Raw genomic sequence first — 20496 nt, forward strand, 5'->3', positions numbered from 1 at the left:
AGTGTTCAAAAGAAAACAAGGCAAGGTTTACACTAATGTCTGCTAATGTAAATCAGTGTCATTTTGCTCAGAACTGCAGAGGTTGTGGCACATGTCACTTGGGACAGACTCAGCAGATGAGTGGGACCATCTCCCACTGCTGCAGCCGCAGCAGACATCACAGTCACATCACTGCCTGCTGCAGTTATAGCTGAAATCCAGAGATGGGTTGCTGAGGAATGCTGGTAGCTGGTATCTTCCAGTGACCTGCTTTGCCTGGTTATCACCTGGGCTGTGGAGGCAGCAACCCAAAGAGATGGAGTAGAGCCACAGGTCGTGGGAGTGAGTGTGAAGTGGAGCAGGGTGCAGTCCAGGCATGACAAGAAGGGTCAGAAGTGGGAATGGTGAAGGAAAGGGCAACAGGACTCATGGAGGGAGGAAAGAGAGGTGAAAAGAAAAAGGTGAGAAATAAAAAAAAAAAGAGAAAGTGCTAGACCATGCAAATACATTGGAATGGGTAGCCATTCCCCTAGTCTGATGCTAACAGCAAACTTCTCATTTTTTCAGTGAAAAAAAAGTCTTCATGTATATGCTCTATTCCTTTTGCAAAATGTCTTCTCTTTGCGTTGTCTGTAGGATGAGGGGCTTGTCTGTCCCTTTTCAAAGCTGGTGGTTCAGGAGCCATTGTTTTTAAATTCAAGTTAATAGAATTGCAAATTAATTGCGGCTGTAAACATGGAGAGCAACTCGATCTGCTGAGTGCTTCCAAGAAGCTATTATCTTGTTTCCTACTTTTAATTTAGGTGTAGGAAGACATCAGTAAGGTGCTCATCCTGAAGACTACCACAAGAGCTCAGACAATGCTCTAACAGCATTGCAAAACTATATGTAAAGATTTTAGGTGGGGGATTCTGGTCAAGCTGATTCCAGTAGGACAATGACTCCTCTCAGGATTTTTTTTGAAGCCTGTTTTTTCCTGTGAATTGTATAAAAATAAAATTTTTCTCTTCTGTTTATCTTTGCTTTTTCTTAAAGCTGGTTAAGCCTTTATAACTGAAAGCAAAATCTAGTTCTTTGGAGTATTTAACAAACATTAACTAGTTAATCTTTGCAATGCTCATGAATTAGTTAACCATTATCTCTGAATTTATAATACAGAGCAACAGAGGCAGTAAAGTTAAATGTACTCTTGTGAGTAGAGCTGGGGCTCAGCCCAATGCTGAGCCATTTTACAGCACTTAGGAGCATCATCATTCTTCTGCTGTGCCAAGTACACTCCAAGCAAAAAAAAATACAATATTGAAATTACTTTTTAAAAGTATACAGTTGGGCTTTACTTATGTATTCCCTGGAGAGTTGAGAATGGGATTATCTTCTTACTTTCCTCCGTGGTCACATCTTTTATAAAAGCTGTTAACTATTTATTAAAGGAGTGTCTAACTTTAGAGAATATTAGTCTTTTGATGCCTGGTGTCATGCTGACATTTTTGTCTCAGCGAATGTTGGTTACATCTCTCTGAAGGTGCTGTTGGTTCCAGTGACTGTGGGAGGAAAATGGGAATAATAAAAAGCAGCAGGACCAGCTTATGTCTTCACAAATTGATGGGTAGAGTCCCAATAACATAATTGGACTGCATTGTGCCTAATATGAAGCCATCTTTTTTACTCAGTGTGCAAGTACCATTCATGACTATGCTGAATTCCTCAAAGTTTCTACCATAAAAGCTCTCAAAGTTAGGTCCAAACTCTTCAGTAACCTCAATTTCTAATCTGAGAAAATGACTCTGCTGTCCAGCCACCTCCTTTTTCATTGCCTTGAGCCCTGTATCTGTATAAGCCACAAATATATTTCGTTATGTATCAGGAGATTAATCAGGCCTGTGTTATAATAAATTTAAACAAATTGTTCATCAAACAAAAATTACTTGAATGAGTTTATAACTGTGAAGGAGCCCTAGGAATTAAGTGGTTAAGTCTTACTGATTTAAATTACGGCTGTGTTCCCAATCTCTCTGATCCTATTGACTGCTTTTTTCTCAGTTTTAAAAAAAGCATAACTTGCTTTCTTGTTGCCATCAGGTGTTTCATCAAGAGCCTATGCAATTTCAGTGGCTACTATTTAAAAAAGCAACTGGAGAGAGAAATTAAAGGAACAATCTTGAGCCTTTTGTGTCCAGCCAAGGATCTGACAGTTTTCTAAAAAAGTCTGGGCTGAAAGGTACAAAGCTGCCTTGGGTGTATGAGATCTGATCATCCAGATCCCTTGGGATGCGTCTAAAGGCTGATCCTTTGTTGTTTTGTATCAGTGTATAAACAAATCAGTATAAACACTGAAGACAGATTCAATGAGACTTTCTGTAGAAATGTCAGTAATGTTGCCAAGGTGTTGATAGACCATTAGGAAGAGTAGTCTGTCATAAATCACTGCATATTTACATAATTTGAGTGCTCCTTTGGACCAGAATCCATGTGGTCTGAGCTGTTAGCACATGATTTTGAGCACATCAAGATGTTAGTCTTTGTTCTGAGGTTAGTCCTTCTTGTGCTTAGGTGAACACATAGGCCAGTCATCTTCCAGGGTCTTCTGCATTATTTCTAATGTTAGCTTAAGTTAACAGTCCCTAAGATAAATTTACAGATCTACTCTTCCAAGTAGAGTAGACCTAAGTCCGAAGCTGCTTGTAAAGCATTCTTGATGTATGTGCACAGCGTTGTTTCAGCTTTCTAATCACTGACCAGCTGGCTTGTTAGTGAATAGAGCTGTGGGCCCCTTGCCACATTTCATGTGAGGTCTTGGCTGGGTGGCCAAGCAGGCAGCCTGCAGCCAGTGTCAAAGCAATTCAAGAGGTATTGGCACAGCAGTGTCCCCATTAATTTCTGCTTGTCACATGCTGTCATGCAAGTTACACCAGAGAGGAAATGACCGTTAAAAAAAAAAGTCCGCTTGTGGCACTTGGTCCCCTCCAGACGTTATCCCGAGGTTAAACAAGTGGATACAGCTAGCTGCTGTCCACAGACAGCTGCAGGGAAGGAGAAGCCGAGATCTGGGCCCCACAGCAACGTGCCCTTCCTGTTAGCAAGGAGTGTCTTCTGTCATATGCCATGTTTTAAACTTTCCTGGGGTTTGAGGAAATTATGAAGAGCTGTTACGGCCAATGACATGAGGAAGGTGCTGGTAAAGAGCTGTAGTGCTGCTGGAGGAGCATTCTTCCTAGAGAAGAGGGTTTGTTTGTTATACCTTTTCTCATAAAGACTGCTGTGAGAAGCACAGCAGGAGGACAATCAACTCATCAGTGATTGATAATTTACTGTAGTTTGTAGATTGTGGCAGGGAGTGTGACAGTGATTTCTGTGTACTCCTCCCCAAAGCATACTGAAGTAGTTTAAGGGAGTCACATCCAACTTTGTTGGGGTGGACTGATTTTTCTGATTACTTCAGGACAGCTTTCACAAGGATTGCAAGTGATGATGTCCCAAAATACAAATGGGTAGTAATGCAAAAACAAAGACTCTGAAGAGGAAGGCACAATGATATCCAACAATGAGAGAAATACATACTATTAGAAGCAATATCAAATCTGTTTTCAAAAACTAGAAGCACTAAGGTGATAGAGATACGGGTGCTATCACAGTACTCCAGAACACAGTGCTCTAGAACAGATTGATTTAGTCAAGCTGAAGTCTGCATCTTATCTCAGAAGAAAGAGGCTCACAGCATCAGCTGAAGGAAAGATGTGACTTACTCTGTTGAGAAACATAATTGAAGAAGCTGCAATTATATGAAAAGTGTTCTCCAGAATACAAACTGCAGTGTGACCTGCTGTGATGCTTAGATACCAAATTATGCTGGTGTCAATCCCTAGATATGTGCTAGAAGAGTCTTCACAACCAATGCATATAAATCACAGGTGCTATTTCAAGTCATTTGTATGGAACTTTACCAACTGGGTGAGGCAGTAAAGAATTTAGGGGATTTCATGATACATTTTAGTCCTCATATCTTTTTCAGATTGTATGAGAAATAAAAGAACAGAGTAGTAACAACTTGTCAAACCAGGAAAGTGTGAGAAACTGCTGTTTTCAATACAGTTACAAAAAGCTTGTAATAAAAGAAAGGAAGTTTCCCAGAAGGTATTTGGGGGTGTGTAAACCTGTGATATCATCATCCAGAGATACAAGAAAGAAATATGAGTGTTTTGCTTATCTAGGCTCAGATCCATAAAATCTGTTAAAAGCTGTGCCTTGTGTTTTTTTCTGCAGGGCACAAAGAGTGGAAGGGTTTGAGCACTGAAAAAGACAGTTAATCACAAAGTTACATTTACCTGCTGTAAAATTTTCCCACACAGGACAAGTCCTGCTAACAGTGCCAATTTCTGTCAGAATGTTAAAACAAACTTCCCCTTTGTTCAATTCTCATGTATTTTATCTGACAAATACCAGTAGCCACATGGAAAATGCTATGTATTTCATTTGCATGTCTGGTAATTCCACTTCAACAGGAATTTTTCGTACACTGAATGACTGAACATAAGTAAAACAAAAACTATGTAGGTTTCTTTTCAGTCATGCATGTTCTTCTCATCAAATATAAAAAATAGTCAATGAAAAAGTAAAACTTGAAAGATCTAGTTTACAAACTGACTTGACAGGTGTTGAGCTATAAAATTAGAATTTGATGTGGAAGGACTTATATAAACTTAAATAAAATAAAACAAATCCACGTGTATGCCCAAGCATGTGTATGTACATATTTCCCCAAGATGTTAAGTAGACATGTTATATACTGAATTTGGTGTTTGGTTCACAGCTACTGAGATCAGCATGGGAATCTCTCAGCATTAAGATTCTGGTAAATTAGATTGAAACTTTTACCAATCCATAAAATATGAGTCCAGGTGCTTATTTTAAGGAGGGTAAACAGAAGTTTACTCAGAGCAGTTCCTTCAACACAGTCAGGTGCATCAATTTTTGTAGTCCAATCCTTCTTCTGTTGCCTTTGCTGCTGCTGAGCTCTGGTGTTCGAAGAGTATTTGGAACACTCCAAAATATGTTTGGTCACGTTCTCCTGTGGCAGTACAAATTCAGCAGTTCTTTTCTAACTCAGAAGGAACACTTGGCAAATTTAAGCAAAGGGACTAGAACATGTTAAGCCTGCTGTGGTGGCTGTGGATTGAGTTCAGTCTATGTATAGGTGCACAACAAGAGAAAACAGGATACTGAAAGCTATGATACACATTCATGGAATTCAGTCATAAGCTTAGTGAGTCTCAAAGCTTTTCAAATGCTACTGTGGACCTCTGTAATTCAGTTCAAATTTTGCATTTTTCCTGAATCTTGTGCACAGTTGCAGTACTTTTGATTGGGACTGACATATAATGGTCATAATATACAGGTCTATGCATAATAGTAACATTTGCTATTTTTACTAGTCTGGCTCTGAACTAATTGATCAATTATTGTATTTCAAAGTAATTTATTTAGGACTTTCTGGTCTTGATTATCTTGCTACTTCCAATAGCAACCAAAGCAGTCTTCAAAGCAGTAGTTCATCTATAGACTCCACTCCTTCAGGTATTTTATCATTTGAATTGCTACACAAATAATTCTAGCCATTAAAAAAGCCAAACACAGAAAAACAACCAAACAACACAACTATATTAATCTCAGTGTTTATTGCAATGGAAGTACTATAGATAGCATTGTCTTCAATGGGATTATTCAAAACATTATAATGTGTGTATACATATATGCATACTTTTCTGATTGTCTGTAGTGTTCTTCATCCTAACAAATGAATAATCCAAAATCCCTTTATGAACTGTGCTTTCTTCCTTACAAAAGCAGTTTAAAATAGATTAGAGGCTGTTAATCAGAATATATTTTAACATATCCTTTAATCTACTCTTAAGTGCATGAAAGTACCTTTTATATGAATAAAATAGTTTTCTGATTCAAAGGTAATTACACAAGTATTTTACTTCATGTTTAAAAATGTATGTCATTTAATTATTTTTCAACAAATTGTTTACCTTTAGTATCAGCATAGAAAACACCACCAATTATTAGACCAGTTCCTTCCATGTTCTTATCAGATATTAATAATACACTAAATAAATTGAGAGTATCTTTATCTGCACAGTATTTTACTCTATGAGCAGAAAATGAATATGCTATCTTGTCTAGTAAGGTTGATTAATAGGCCTAAGTGAATAGGTCATTTGAATTTATTGTTCTCTTATCAAAACAGTAAACATATTTAAATTGAACATGCTGTGAAGTTCACATTCTCTTGGTACTTCCTAGTTAATTGACAGGAGTATCACAACAGTCTTCTCTTCTGAAGGAATAACCCTTACCCTTACCCTGTGAATACTTTTACGGAAAGCAATAGGATTACTCTGAGATAAATAGTTATGGAAGATGAAGAGCTCTGTATCTCATATATATTTGATTGGATCTGGATGAGTCCTGAGAAGCTGTGATGTGGCTAGGAGAAGGCAAAGACAGCCTCCTCATCGCCTTTCTGAAAGCCCTGCAGGGAGACAGTCAGAACGGCTTTCTTCTGAGAAAAGGAACAGGGCACAAGGGCAGGGATCTGTCTGCCTCTTCCTGTGCCCCAGCCACTGCATCGAGCCAGCTGCATGGAGAAGAGTATCCTGCATCTCCACAGACAGTGGCAAATTGCATCTTCCCCCACTATCACAGTCATGGCATGCTAGATAGGTTGATGTGATGGGTTCCCAGCCCAGTGTGAGGACAAAAATTAAAAAAGAGAATAACTCCATTTAACAGGGAATCACTTCATTATTGCTAATGCCTTTGGGATTCAGTGTAACAACATCAATCATGTCTTTTGCTATTCATGTATCTGTACTGTGTAATTCCTCAGGAATGCCATTGTTTTTTTGGCATTAATTAATGTTGACTGTTTGCTACAAAGTATCACCATAGAAGGGCTGTAATTATTCTGCTTCAAAAATAGGCTTCAGAGAACTGGACAGCGCTTTAAACTTTCATTCCAGTATGTGTAAAATCACCCTTTAAATTGGAAGCAATTCAGTGATTGGGGATTCTATATAACTGAGTAGGATATGAAAAAAGCCTCATCATCTCCCCTTTCTGCTCTGAGAACGTCCTGTTCCAGTGAGAGGCAGTGAGTCTTTTAATGAAACTACCTTGACTGATTCATCACACATTGCTATCTAAAACATTTGTGGTTGCCTTTTATGCAAACACTCCTACAGGAAATGTTCAGGATGAGTATTCCAACACCTGCCATGTAAAACAGGGACATTCCATTCTGCTCAGCAAAAAGAAAAATGAGTTGCAGATAGACAGAAACTCTGGGTGAAGGATGCAAGTCGTGAAGGTGCATGAGATACTCCCCAGAATAGTAGGAGAAAGTGTTAGGAGATGCCAAGGGATTGTTGTGCTTTACAAAATGTTAGTATAGAAATAGAGTGGGAAGAGGAAAATAAGCAGGTTAAAAAAACAAACAAACAAACAAAACCAGTGTAAAACCTGTACTAACCTGTGTGTTAGTACAAATTTAGGGTCTGTTGAGGTTTGCAAGGCTCTGTGCTCTGTTGTTTTTATTTGATGACACAACTGAATATATTTGTGGGCTTCCATTGAATTACTCTTTTTGGTATTAGGAACTCCTGTTACTGTAAGGAAGAGCAACCTGTTTGAAGGTTTTTCTTTCTTCACATTGTAGCCAGTGGAGGAAAAGCATGAGCTTCACAGAACGAGCAGCCAGTCATAAGTGTATGTTACCTCAGGGTGCATGTGTTCTCTGAGGATTTATTACTCTTGGTATTTTCCTTCAGGTTGCTTTTCAGTGTTCCCCTTTACCAAGACAAAACCTAGCACCCATACTTCACCATGGTGGTGGGTTGGCCTAGTTCACCAGTCAAAACCCCCATCCAGGGACTCACTGACTTCTTCCACCTCAGCTACCGAAAGTATAGAGCAACAAGGAGCAAGAAAGCTCACTTAGGACTTAGAGAAGAAGATTGGTTACCAAGTACCATCATGGGCAAAATAGATTTATCTTGGGGAAAATCTACTTAGTCTAGTGCCAGTCAGTGTAGATACTTGCTAGTTCAAATGGTGGGCAAAAAAATGGGCAGGTATTCAAATAACACCTTCTCATGCCTTTTTCCAGGCTATACATCACTTCTGAATTTCCCCAGCCCAAGCAGCACAGGAGTAGCTCCTCTCTCCTGGTCCTTCCTCCTCACTCTTTGTGCCTGCTGTAGCCTAGGTGTTCTCCACAGGCTGCAGTTCCCCTCAGGAATATCTGCCTGCTCCATGAACTGCTCCACCATGGACTGCTTTGTCTTTCTCCTCTCACTTCTCTTCCTCTTCTCTCACCTTGGTGTTTCCTGTGCAGTTCCTCACTCCCTTTGTTCTCCTCTTTCCCTGCAGCCTTTTCTGCCCTTGAGTATATCCTCATGGAGGTCCCATCGTCCTGGCCGGCGGGCCCAGCCGTGCTCTGCGGCGGCTCCATCGGAGTGGCTGGAGCCGAGTGTGTCTGGCAGGGCACAACCCCTGGTGTGCCCTGGCTGGGGCCCCGGCAGTCCTGGCTGCTGGTGCCTAGGCACTGACACTGAAACCAGCTCCATCGTTTCTTTTGTCTTTGAGTAGATACTTGAATGTTTTGATTGACAGCCATTCCATCCTCTTTTGGGTTAGGCAAGCAGAGTCCTCCAGAGAATCTGGCAGGTCTTAAACAAGCGGCAAGTTGCTGCAGATAATTCAGAGGTATTTTTCTTGGGAGTCAAGATGGTGGGTGACTCTTAAGGGATCAGAGTGGTATTTGAAAGCCAATAGCTTGGAAGGGATTTATGGATCAGATGGGGGAGGAGGGTTAAGAAGGGTCAGTGAAGCATAGAGTCAAGAGAGGGGATAGGGCAAGGTGGAGATGAAAATGTATAGGAAATCAGGGCAAGGTGGAGACAAAAACGTGTAGGAAATCAGGGCTTTCTGTTCCTGCTGCCTGAGTCTGGAAGTATGAGCTATGAATATTGCCTTTGGCAGAGGCAGCAGAAGCAGCTGCTCAGCCTAGCCCAAGCCCAGCCCCATCCTCGCTGATGACAGAGGAAGAATAAGCAGAATATTTTTCTGAGTATTATTCATACTCATGACATAATATGGTGTACCTTGAAAAGTTCATCAGAATTTTGATGTCCTGGCATTCAGAGGTGATAAATTCAGTAAGTGTCAGACTGAGCAATCATCATCAATATCTTATATGGTGGAACAAGCAGAGATGCAGTGTTTCCGTAACAAATTTTGTTCCTGCTTTCATTATGAGACTTTTACAAAATTAAAGCTACATATTTTCCTCTAAAGAAAATGTACTTGCAAAATAGTTTTCAATTTTACAGTTTTCAATTGAGTTACAGGTAAATATTTTATATTTGCATGTAGATGGCATTGAAAATGCAACCTGAAAAAGAAAAAAAAATAAACCTGTGATTGTCTAAAAGTAATTGCAGTGGGATAATGTGTGCATTTATCTTCAGCTTGAGCAACAGCCAATTATCATAGGTTTTGTGATGGCAGAAATCTCTAATCTGAAACAACAGGCACATTCTGTATCTTTGTTTGCAAACATGCAATTATCCAAAGAGCACTGATAAACATCCGTAGAGATTTGATCATGACTCATTAGAGCTTGTTCCTTCAATCTCTTAAGACACAGAGGTTCTTGTTTGTTGCATAGAACTGATAGTTTTTCAGTTAGATTTTGAAGTATGATTGTCCCTGTAATTCCAAAGTATAGTATGCCTATCTACCACAGAAAATTTCTTAGGGAAAAGCAGACGTGGAAAAAACTAGTCCTTGAGGCACATGAAGACTCTCATGCGGTTATTTCTAGAACTTGGTAATTGAGATAATACTGGGTGTTCGTCACTAATAAAAATGGATGCATTTCCGTTAGATGAGTGAAATTATCCTGATTTAATTAGCTAGTGATCTGGCTTGTGCATGTTTACAGCCTGTATCCAATTTGCTAGCAAAGGTTAGTATCTTCTGATATTAGTAACAGTGTCAAAGAAAGCACAGAGCCCAGACCCTGCCTTATGTTTGTTGCAAGTGGCTGTTCAAGTGAATGAAATAATTTTCCAAACGCAAGGCCTAATGGTTTTTGACTAGGCTTGCATGCACAAAATTTTAAGCTGCTGCATTTGTTATTCTTTATTTAAAATTCATAATAATAAGCCTATGTTGTGATTTTGGCTTCTGCTCTGACTTGCTGAGAATTTTAAAACAGGCAATCAAAAATAGCAAACAGTCTTTTTACATCCAGGTGCCCTTCTTTACACACACACACACAAAACTTTGGGCTGTTCTTCCTGATAATTTTGAACCGAAATCTGTTAATACCTATTATAGAAAGTAATAAGTGTAATCAACAGTACAACCTGAATACTAGAGAACAGCTTATATGGACTAACCCTGAATTTCCTGGAAGAGGAGATATGGCACTTTTTTCTCTTCAGTTGCTCTTCTTCTTTCTAACACCTTTTAAATTTACACTTCCCCAGTACACTTTTCTGCAGCATGGGTTTTTTTTTTTTGGTGTGTGAAGAAAATTTCTGTAAATGATATTCATCTTTTGAGTGCGATGGGTAGAGAGGAAGATATACCAGTTTCCATTTTCAAATATTTTCTTTTTTTACCTGTGGCTGGAAGAAGACCCTGAATTTAGAACCTGAGGACATTGCTTGAATCTTGAAATGAGCAGAGCAGAACTGTGTTATGCTGAGCTTGAGGAAGAAAGTTGTAACAAAACCAGCATCAGTTGTTGGAAAAAATATTTTTGATATGTTTGGTAACTGCCTGAATGAGTTTACAAAGTTGACAAATGAATAGGATACATAAATGTCACCAAAAAGGGACTTGCCAGGGTCTACTGACTAATACTTCAGTTCTTTAAATAATTTTCTTATTTGATACTATGTCAACCTGGAATAAAAAAGAAAAAAATAGACCCAAATTCAGTGAAACAACTAAGTTCATATTTAAAGTAACAATATGCCTAAATGTTGTTGGCATGTACTTCATGTCTGCAAGACTGATCCAAAGACTTTTGGGATTTGGTAAAAGTTAAAATGGCACAGAGTGACCAGATATGACATACATTAATTTTACTGATGACTGATGACTGAAACCTGCCGAGCTGTAGCCCAAGTTCTTACAAATCTCTGAACTGCAAAAAGACTTGCATAAATACAGGAGGATTTAAAATAGTTTGTGTATTTCTTTAAAGGTCCAAACCATATTATACCAGTTGTCAAAATTATCAGTTCCCAATTTTTTCTGGGGAAGCAAAGGAAATAAAAGGCATCAGCCAGCAGGAAATGGAGTTCTCAGTTCACCACCTTCTTTTGGAGGTGGTAATTTAATACTGTCACAGCACCCATAATTTCATGGTAAAATCTCCATAATTGGGGTCTTCAAATAAAAGCTGATTGCTTTATGAGCTGGCTGTATACAGAAATGATCTTGTTTTATCAGAAGTCAGGTGAGATATTCCAAACTTAATATCTAAATATTATGTAATATTTTCTATATAAATTATCAGGAAACATTACAAGAAAGGAATAATTTTGTATTAAATTATTTAGCAATATCTCTAAGGCCTACCTTAAAAATGCATCCAACTTAACTGATCAAGCTGAATGTTTTGAGCTACTTTTACACCCATGTTCGGATATAATTCCTTTCAGAAGTGTGCTTTGAATATTTACTTGCAACATGCCCGAGTTCACAGAGAAGAACAAAAGCAACCAACCTTGAGTTGTCCTTCTTCCTTTTTTTTTTCATGCCATGCCCTTCTCCAGTATAATTTCAGTTGCTAACAACAGGATTGGAGGACACCCTGCTGCATGGCTTATGAGAGGGCATATGTCACCAGCATACACAGAACTGCAGTTTCATGAACTGAAGTCAAATGCTTGCAGAAAATGAACTTCTGTGTCCATTTTTTTTCCTTTCTTGTTTCAGCATTTTCTTGTATCTGTCTGCTCCGCAAATATAATTTTCAAGTTGACAGTATCCTTCTAATTTGGAATGCAGGGGATTTCTAGTATTTGGTTTTGAGTCTGCTGGTTCATTCTTTTCACATTACTAAGATTGTCAAAACATGAGTACAGATAAAATAGTTTCTTCAGCTGTGGAAATGTCTTGGAAGATTCTATCACTATAATAAAACTGAAAGAAGAATCTGAATTATGATTATTATACTGTATAAGTGCTAAATTTTCATCTAAAGGTAATTTCTGTCCTATTCAGTAAATTCTATACAACAGGTTTTGCCAAGTGAATATTTTCCCTCTATAACATTAAATAAAATTGAATTTTCCATTTAAACAGTTTTTCTGCTTAAAACAGGTCCTTTTGCCTGTTGAAATGAATGATAAAATTTCACTTCACCACAGCAGGGCAAAGCATAAGCTAGTGAGAATACTAAGTGGCATGTGGTTTAAAGTTAAGAGCAAAAAACTGCTATGTATTTTCTTTACTTGGACAGTATTCTTTTGAAGTTGTCCAGGGATTTAGAAACCTACTTCTGCTAGTTTTAGGAGTATATTGATTAATCTTTATACTACTGTTAATCAACCTCAGATAATTCAACTAGAAACCATACATTAACTTGATAAGGACATTGGTTCAATTCTATTTATTCCAGCAACATCCTGTCCATTTCTTATTAATAGTAGTGTTTATCTCCTGTGCACATATGTAAGTCAATATTTATTAAATTAGTTTTTCAGATTATGACAGGGCATTTACTTGTTTGCCTGCCACCTTGTCTTGATAAATGCATATTGATTTCTTCTTCGTATATAGGATATGATGCTTCAGCTCTTTCGGGGACTGGATTTTCTGCATTCGCATCGTGTGGTGCATCGGGATCTGAAACCCCAAAATATCCTTGTAACCAGCAACGGGCAGATAAAGCTAGCTGACTTTGGCCTTGCACGAATCTACAGTTTTCAGATGGCTCTTACCTCAGTGGTAAGTTTCTGAAGGCTTTTATGTTTCTGTTAGCATAGCAGTGTGAACCATGTCTGCAACTGAAGTTACTTGTGTCTCTGAAAACAACTGCTTTCCAGCCAGGATTGAAGTTGTGGTGATTATGTTCTACAAGTGATCAGTTACTGACTACTGGCTCTAAAGTCCATCCTGACTGATTACAGAGGGATAAGTATGTGTTTTCTGAAACTCCCATCAGTCAAGTTTCAGTGATACTGACTTCTTGTGTAAACTAAGTCAGACAGGTATGGTTAAAATTTCTGAAATATCCATTTTAAGATAAAGCTCTTGCTGAATCCCATGTATTTTGCCTGAAAACCCCCCACAGATACTTGTGAAAGTGCCACACCATCATGCTCTGATTTTCCACCTCTGTGAATATGCATGCAGCGCTTCCTTCCATATGTTACTGAATTACTTTAAATAGGGTTGTGCTGGAGAAAGCTCAAATGGACCTGGCAGCCAAAATCACAGCTGTTTCCCAAGCTAGCTGTTAAAGAGGACCCCCAGTATCACCAGGTCTCCTGCCACTGTTGCCCCTCTCCCACCAGCTCTCCTGGTTGTCTTTGGCTCAGACGTGAGCTCTCTTGGAGATTTAGCTCTCTCCTCCATTAATGCTGGAGAAACCCTGCCAGCTCCTTGCTTTTTGACCCTATTTTCACACTTGCTGGCTCTGTCCCCAGAATCAGCTGCTGTAGCTTTGCACTGCATCTCTAGAGCATATTGAGGAGCTGCCATGCTGTGTGCATGTTGGGTATCTTTGGGGTTTGTTGCCTGCTCATGATTTTTTTATTTTCTTTTTCTATTCTGAGTATCCCAACTGCCATGACAGTAACTTTCACAATAAAGACAGAAAAGGCAGAACTGCTGAAAAGAGAAAGTGAAAGGATCCACTTTGCATTTTACACTGTATTGTAAAAATTACCTGGTTCATTTTGATAAGAAGCAATTTGTTCTTATTGTTAGTTTGTGCAAGGGTCTTCCCATTGTCATGTGATGTAACTATGAACATCTGGCTTCAGAGTGAAGGAAGGCAGGAAGCAACAGAAAGTTACATCATCTTGCTAAACATAGGGAGGTATCCTTGTCATATAAAACATATGTAAACCTGTCTTTTAGGGCTAGTTTTTTCAATTGCCTGTAGGATGTAGTCTAATCCAAAGGTGAAAGAATCTGGATACTGGGAAGATTGGTCATGTAACTCAGAGCAGAAAAGGAGGAGAGAAAGGTGAATTGCTCTTACTTTGTTTCCCAGCTACTAGTCAGTAGCAGCTTTAATGAGTGTTTCTGTTGATGCATAAAATCATTTAAGCTGAAAAAGTTCTGCATGAAATAAGATAAAAATATTACAGAACTGAGCAGTTTTTCCACGACCATCTAGGCTTTTTAGGAAGGAAGTTTAAAACCCCCAGAAATCTACCACAGCAAAAGAGAGCACTGACAGAATTGCTTTGTAAAGTATGTCCATTTGCTCAAGTATCTAGTACTTGCATGCTAGAAATCATGTTTTAAAACCCATGAGCTGGTACTCTTGGTGCTGCTGTGAACAAGAGATGTTCAGCGTAAGGGATTATCCACATGCAAGTTTGTACTGTGCTCAGATAAGCATCCAAGTGTCATTGCAGCTAAGCTAAAGAGTATTAAAATAGTTGGGTTATTCTGTGATCAAGGATAAATCAAGTTTATGGGCATAGTTGTAAGTAAAGAAGATAAAACCAGCTATGACATTGATCTTCTTAAATTAAAAAAATGATAGTTTAAAAGTTAAGTTAAAAGTTAATAAGTATTTTAAAGCATTTTTAACATCTTTGGAATAAACTTGTGTCTGGGTATATAGGAAACTATAGGGGTGTGTTGCTTAGGATATGATAAATGTGGTATGGTTTTAAATGTCAGTCTTCACTGCTCCTACAAACTGATTGCAGGTTAGAAAATTTTATGAAATGTGTTTTAGCTGTCAATTTTCCTTTTCTGATTTTAGCTTCTACCTTTGGCTAGCTGCTTAGGTGTGCAAATGCTGCTTTGTTTTTACCTCCGTTGAAGCTTAGTACAGGAAGCACTGCTAAACAAAACAGCTCCAAAACCCCAAACTTCTGGTTTTTAAACATAAAGACATTCTTGACTTTACTATCCCAATAATAGTCTAAATTGCAGTTATTCACCAAGCAGGGAGTAACTTTTCATGGACTTCAGCAAGACCAGCTTGTTTTGAAGCATTTGCAGAAAAAAAGTGTTGCATTATAAAAAACAAAATATACATATATCAATTAATAAAAGTCACAGCTTGCAAAAATTGGCTTTGGACAGTGACAGTGCAGACAGCCCAATGATAAAAGACCATCATTGTTATCAATACAAGGGCTCTGCAGCATTTCCTTCAGAGGAGAAGCTTACTGCAAGATAAACTACAAGAATCATCTTTTGAAATATTAGAGCATTCCCAAGATGCATCCTCATTCATTGCTCACAAAGAAACTCTTCAGATGGGACAAAAAGAGCTTGCCGTGAAAGTAGCCCAGTAAAAACTGATCCAGCCCAAGTGCTGTGGGTGCAGCAAGTGGTAACTTCAAAGCAGTCTCTCTCTCTAACAGCTGGTTATTTACACAATGCTAAAGAATCCTTCTGGCAGACTGGTAGTCCAGGCATATTGCTGTCATTTAAAGAAACCTCTTGATATTTCTGTCAGTGAATGAATGAATGAATGAATAAATAAAAAATTGAAACTAAGATTACGCAGGCTGGGGGGGCAGGGTGGAGATCACTGATCCCAGCTGTGTTCAGACAGACCTGATAGGATCTGAAATAACAGCACTAGGAAGAGTGAGGTTGGGTGGGGGTGTGTGAGCTGGTGGGTTACAGGGCATGCTTTTGGTTTCGTTCAAAGTTAGACTCTTTTCCAAGTGCTGGTCTTGGCCCTTGGGGAAATTTTGAATAGGCTTTGTGATAACAGAGAAGCTCCATAGGACAGAGGAGATAGATTGATGTAACTGTAATTTTAGAGTTGGATAGCAAAAGCTAATGAACTGTCACATTTTTCCTGGTGCAGAAAAATGAGTGCTCATTTGTAACGTTCTCTGAGCAAAGGAGCAGTTGGGCATCTGGAAAATCTGAAATTGTGTTACCAAAACGGAATAATCCATTCATTTATTTCTGATGACCTTTGACTGTATTAAAGAAAGGAAATGAAGCTGAATCATGTTATACAGGAATGTTAAGTGAGATAAGTGCATGCAGTTGTGATCAGAGCATCTAGGTGGAGCTGAGGCTATCCAGCTCTTAAAACCTGGCCTCTATCAGGATCTTGAGTGAAACTGGCAAAATGTTAGTGGTTATAGCACACTTACAATACTTTCTTTGAAAACATGCATGCTTTACCTTAAATGTCAGTCCACTGAGGGGATTTTTTTGCCTCTTTTTTCCCCATGAAATGCCAACAAAATTGGTTTATGTCTTCCTTTAAAAAAAAAAAACCTCTTGTTTTCAGATTTACCAAACACAGAAGGTGAAATACATCACTTTTTCTGCTGATGCTGTAAGTTGTTGAGTACTATACCTAACTAAATAGATTTTCTGGAGAGAGGACACAAAATATTCTACAGTTACTTTCAGTAAATCATTTTAGATTATGCTAGGATTTTATTTGAGTATTTCTTCAGGATAAAAACTTTCCATCCATTTCTGGCAGTCACTTCAGCGCAAATGGTTTACATGTCACATCATGCAAGAACTTGGATTTTATTTTGTTGGTATAGTAGCAAGGGAGCATAAAATAATTTTCACTAACGGGGCTTACTTTGTAAAAACAAATATGTAAGTTAGTTACAGCAACAAAACCAAAAAATGACAGAAAAACTCTTCCAAAGAGGAATGAGTACTTCTCTGTTTCCTGCCCACTGTTGCATTGTAATTTTGCAGTAAATGCTCTCCGTTAGTAAATAATGTAAATGTAAATGATTCTCTGAGGCAATATGATTGATGAGAACCGAAAGACATTTTTTTGCTTTGCTTTATTTTTTGTTGTTTTTTTCCTCTTTTTTATGGCCACCTCTTCCGAGTCTCTTGCAGTGCAGCTTTAACCTGAGCTCCATTGAGGATCCCTAAGTGGACCTGATTCAGCAATCTATTTAAAGCTCCCAGTTACCATCAGACATCAGAGGACACCTATGGAAATTAAGCAACCACCTGCCACTGGTTAAATTAAGTGTTAAAGAGTGTTCTAATGAAATCAGTACAGCCCACTACAGTAATATTTGATTTTATCTCATATATGATTTAAGAAGATCATAACTCTTCCCCCTCTAATTGGTGGAAGTTGCACTGTTTTGGTGTGCCCTTCACTGTTGTGGGGAAGCACATCACCTGAGGGCTGGGCCCTCATCTCCAGTTCTTTCATTATGGTGCATTTGTCTAGTCCACCCACATGTCCTTGAAAAGGAAAATGAGACACAGACACCATCCAGTGGATCAAAATAAGTGGGTTTGAGCTTGTCAGTGCTGCTCCTGAGAGTTTGTGGCTATTTAGAAGTGCAGTAAGATCAAATTGTTGTCTTATTTAAGGAAAATCTGTCTTCCCTACTAATACACAGTTCTGCATGAAAAGTCCATGTGTCTGGCTTTGTGAAAAAATTAGTGAATTTTTCTGATATTTTAACATCTGGTGGCATCTTTATTGCATCCTCCCAATACCCTCTAGGAAGGTTATTTCCATCACATAAAATGAGTCATTTATCTCTGGAGTCATCTTAAGAACAAAAATCATTATCAGCCCATTGACTGTAATGTATGCAGGTAACTAAAAATATTTTGCATATATTTATGATGCCTTGACTCAGATGATATTTTCACTAAGAAGACCAAGATGTATATGAAAATAACGATGACAAAGCAGATTGTTCAGTGTCACCGATTGTTCAGTGTTCAGTATTAACCAAAGGGCAATATGGAAATACACATTAACAAAGTTAGGAAATTAGAAGTTTCTTATTCATCTACATTATAATCATATAAAATAATTTTCAAAACCAACTTAATTTTTGTTGCCCATCAGAAGAACCTTTACATTTTTAAAGATTGTCTGGAAGAGTTGTACTGGCTCCTCTCACAAAGACAGAGGATTTATGACAAGGTTGTTACTTCTTGAGATGTGTTCTAGCAATAATCTACAGGTGCTGTTTCACAACTTAAGTAGATGTAACATGTCTGCTGCCGCTGAAAGGGTGGCCCTGCTTTTGACTGCACACTTCCATCACTTCCCTTTCTTTGGCATTACTGGTTGTTCCCTTGCAGTCTGACTGAAAATGAAGCCTGTATAAAGTAGTTACTAATTTCCAGGTGGCTTAGTGGGTGCAAATCACTATGTGACCACAAGAGTGAAAGCACAGACACACACAGGGGAAGGTGAGCAGAAAGATGGGGTCATCCACTCCCTAGACACCCCCATCTTCGATTTGTCAGAGTCAGTTATGAAAACACATCTGAAGTGTTCAGCTGAAGCCTTGAGTAACTAAAATAACTCTAAGGCAGAAATGTTTTTCAAAACCTCGCAGCTCATGCTCATTTACAGTCTTCTGAAGGTGTTAGATGAACCAGTCAGCTGGTTCATTTAAGGCTATTATTGTATCTGACTGTAACAAAACTTCTAAGGGCATCTCTATCAGCGTTTGAAGTATTTTTTATCCCCATGGTGCCAAGACCTGCATTCAGTGCTCTGTGCTGTTCCTCTGCAGCTGATGCCAGGACTCACCCTTGAGACCTATTAGGAATGCAGGGAATGCAGCCCTCTGCTCTGATTCAGACCCAAGTTTATAATGAACCACAAAAAGCCTATCTTTTAATCTTTCAAAGAAAGTAAATTATTTCACAGTAAACAAGCAAATTGGCTTCACATGAAGCTTCACATGCCCTTTTCCAGAAAACCCCTTTCCAAAGCTGCAGAGATTAGAATATGTGATATGTGAGGACAGAGGTTGTCCACACTGAGCTGAGCATGTTTTGCAGCCCTGCAGCTTCACCTGTGCGAGCCTGCAGAATAAATGTACCTCATCCTGCTGGAAAAAAAAGGAAAAGAAGTGCAACTTTGGGCTGAACCAAAGGTTGACTGTGCTCTCTCAAAGGGTGATGCTTAAGAGAGGATGCTTGGGAGGGACAGAAGAAAAAGCTCTCAGCAATCAGAAATATAACAATTTCCAATGCTAGAGCTTGTATCTAGATCATTTGGTATAAAATTTGAAGTACCCATTTTTCATAAACTAATCTGCTTACTTTTTGAACCATTTCTACTCTGAGATGCAGTTTACTTCGGCACTGTGAGAAAAGCTTTTTATTTTGTTTTAAATCTGACACCTGGTATTACTTAGGTTCCTCTTAATTCTCCTTTTCTGAGGCATTGCCTTTTCACCTCAGGGTGAAATTTGGTGTCATTTTTCCACAGCACAGTTCCATTGGTGCAAGAAAAATGTACTCAGTGGAAATAGGCCTTCACATGTTGATGTGAAGATAAAATTGCATCCTCTCCTCTCCTCTCCTCTCCTCTCCTCTCCTCTCCTCTCCTCTCCTCTCCTCTCCTCTCCTCTCCTCTCCTCTCCTCTCCTCTCCTCTCCTCTCCTCTCCTCTCCTCTCCTCTCCTCTCCTCTCCTCTCCTCTCCTCTCCTCTCCTCTCCTCTCCTCTCCTCTCCTCTCCTCTCCTCTCCTCTCCTCTCCTCTCCTCTCCTCTCCTCTCCTCTCCTCTCCTCTCCTCTCCTCTCCTCTCCTCTCCTCTCCTCTCCTCTCCTCTCCTCTCCTCTCCTCTCCTCTCCTCTCCTCTCCTCTCCTCTCCTCTCCTCTCCTCTCCTCTCCTCTCCTCTCCTCTCCTCTCCTCTCCTCTCCTCTCCTCTCCTCCCCTCCCCTCCCCTCCCCTCCCCTCCCCTCCCCTCCCCTCCCCTCCCCTCCCCTCCCCTCCCCTCCCCTCCCCTCCCCTCCCCTCTCCTCTCCTCTCCTTCACTTAATAAGATACAGTAGATTTTAGTAATGGTACAGTACTGCATTAGAAGTTTCAAAGAAATATCTGGTGAACAGTCTGTAGGATGTACAGCTGACTTTATAAGGAACAGGCCATGCTTAGTCTGCTAAAAAAATCATGGCAGAAGTTGTAAAAGAGAGAAAGGAAGAGAGAAAATCACTGCTGCGTATTTTCTCTATATTATGAAAGAGCATCCTGCTTTTGTGTGGCCATACTTCTGTCTCCTGTTTTCAGATGTAAAAATATGTGGTGCATTTCCCCCACCCAGTGATTTACATCTTCTTTGTACTATTTTTCCGATGATTTAAGTGGCTCTGTTTTTACATCTACTCCCAGAGATAATTGAGTGGGTTGGATTGTAAAAACAATTTGATTGTTTGACAAGGTCTCTCCCTGTGTATTTACAAAACTGTTCCCACATAATTTCAAGCTGTCCTGAAACACTAAAATAGAGCCTCAGGTTATGTTCT

General features: G+C 39.1%; 1 protein-coding gene across 4 annotated transcripts in view; it reads left to right on the forward strand.

The window, feature by feature from the left end:
• The window catches only part of CDK6 (cyclin dependent kinase 6), a 128162-nt gene that overhangs the window by 44765 nt on the left and 62901 nt on the right, over nucleotides 1–20496 (forward strand). For all 4 annotated transcript variants that reach the window (XM_021551739.2, XM_021551737.2, XM_021551738.2 and 1 more), the window contains one exon: nucleotides 12844–13011. In XM_021551739.2, the coding sequence (XP_021407414.1) occupies nucleotides 12844–13011 (168 nt within the window). The remainder of the gene's footprint in view (nucleotides 1–12843; nucleotides 13012–20496) is intronic.

Source organism: Lonchura striata, chromosome 1 (assembly GCF_046129695.1).
Source record: "Lonchura striata isolate bLonStr1 chromosome 1, bLonStr1.mat, whole genome shotgun sequence".
In the NCBI taxonomy this organism is placed as follows: Eukaryota; Metazoa; Chordata; class Aves; order Passeriformes; family Estrildidae; genus Lonchura; species Lonchura striata.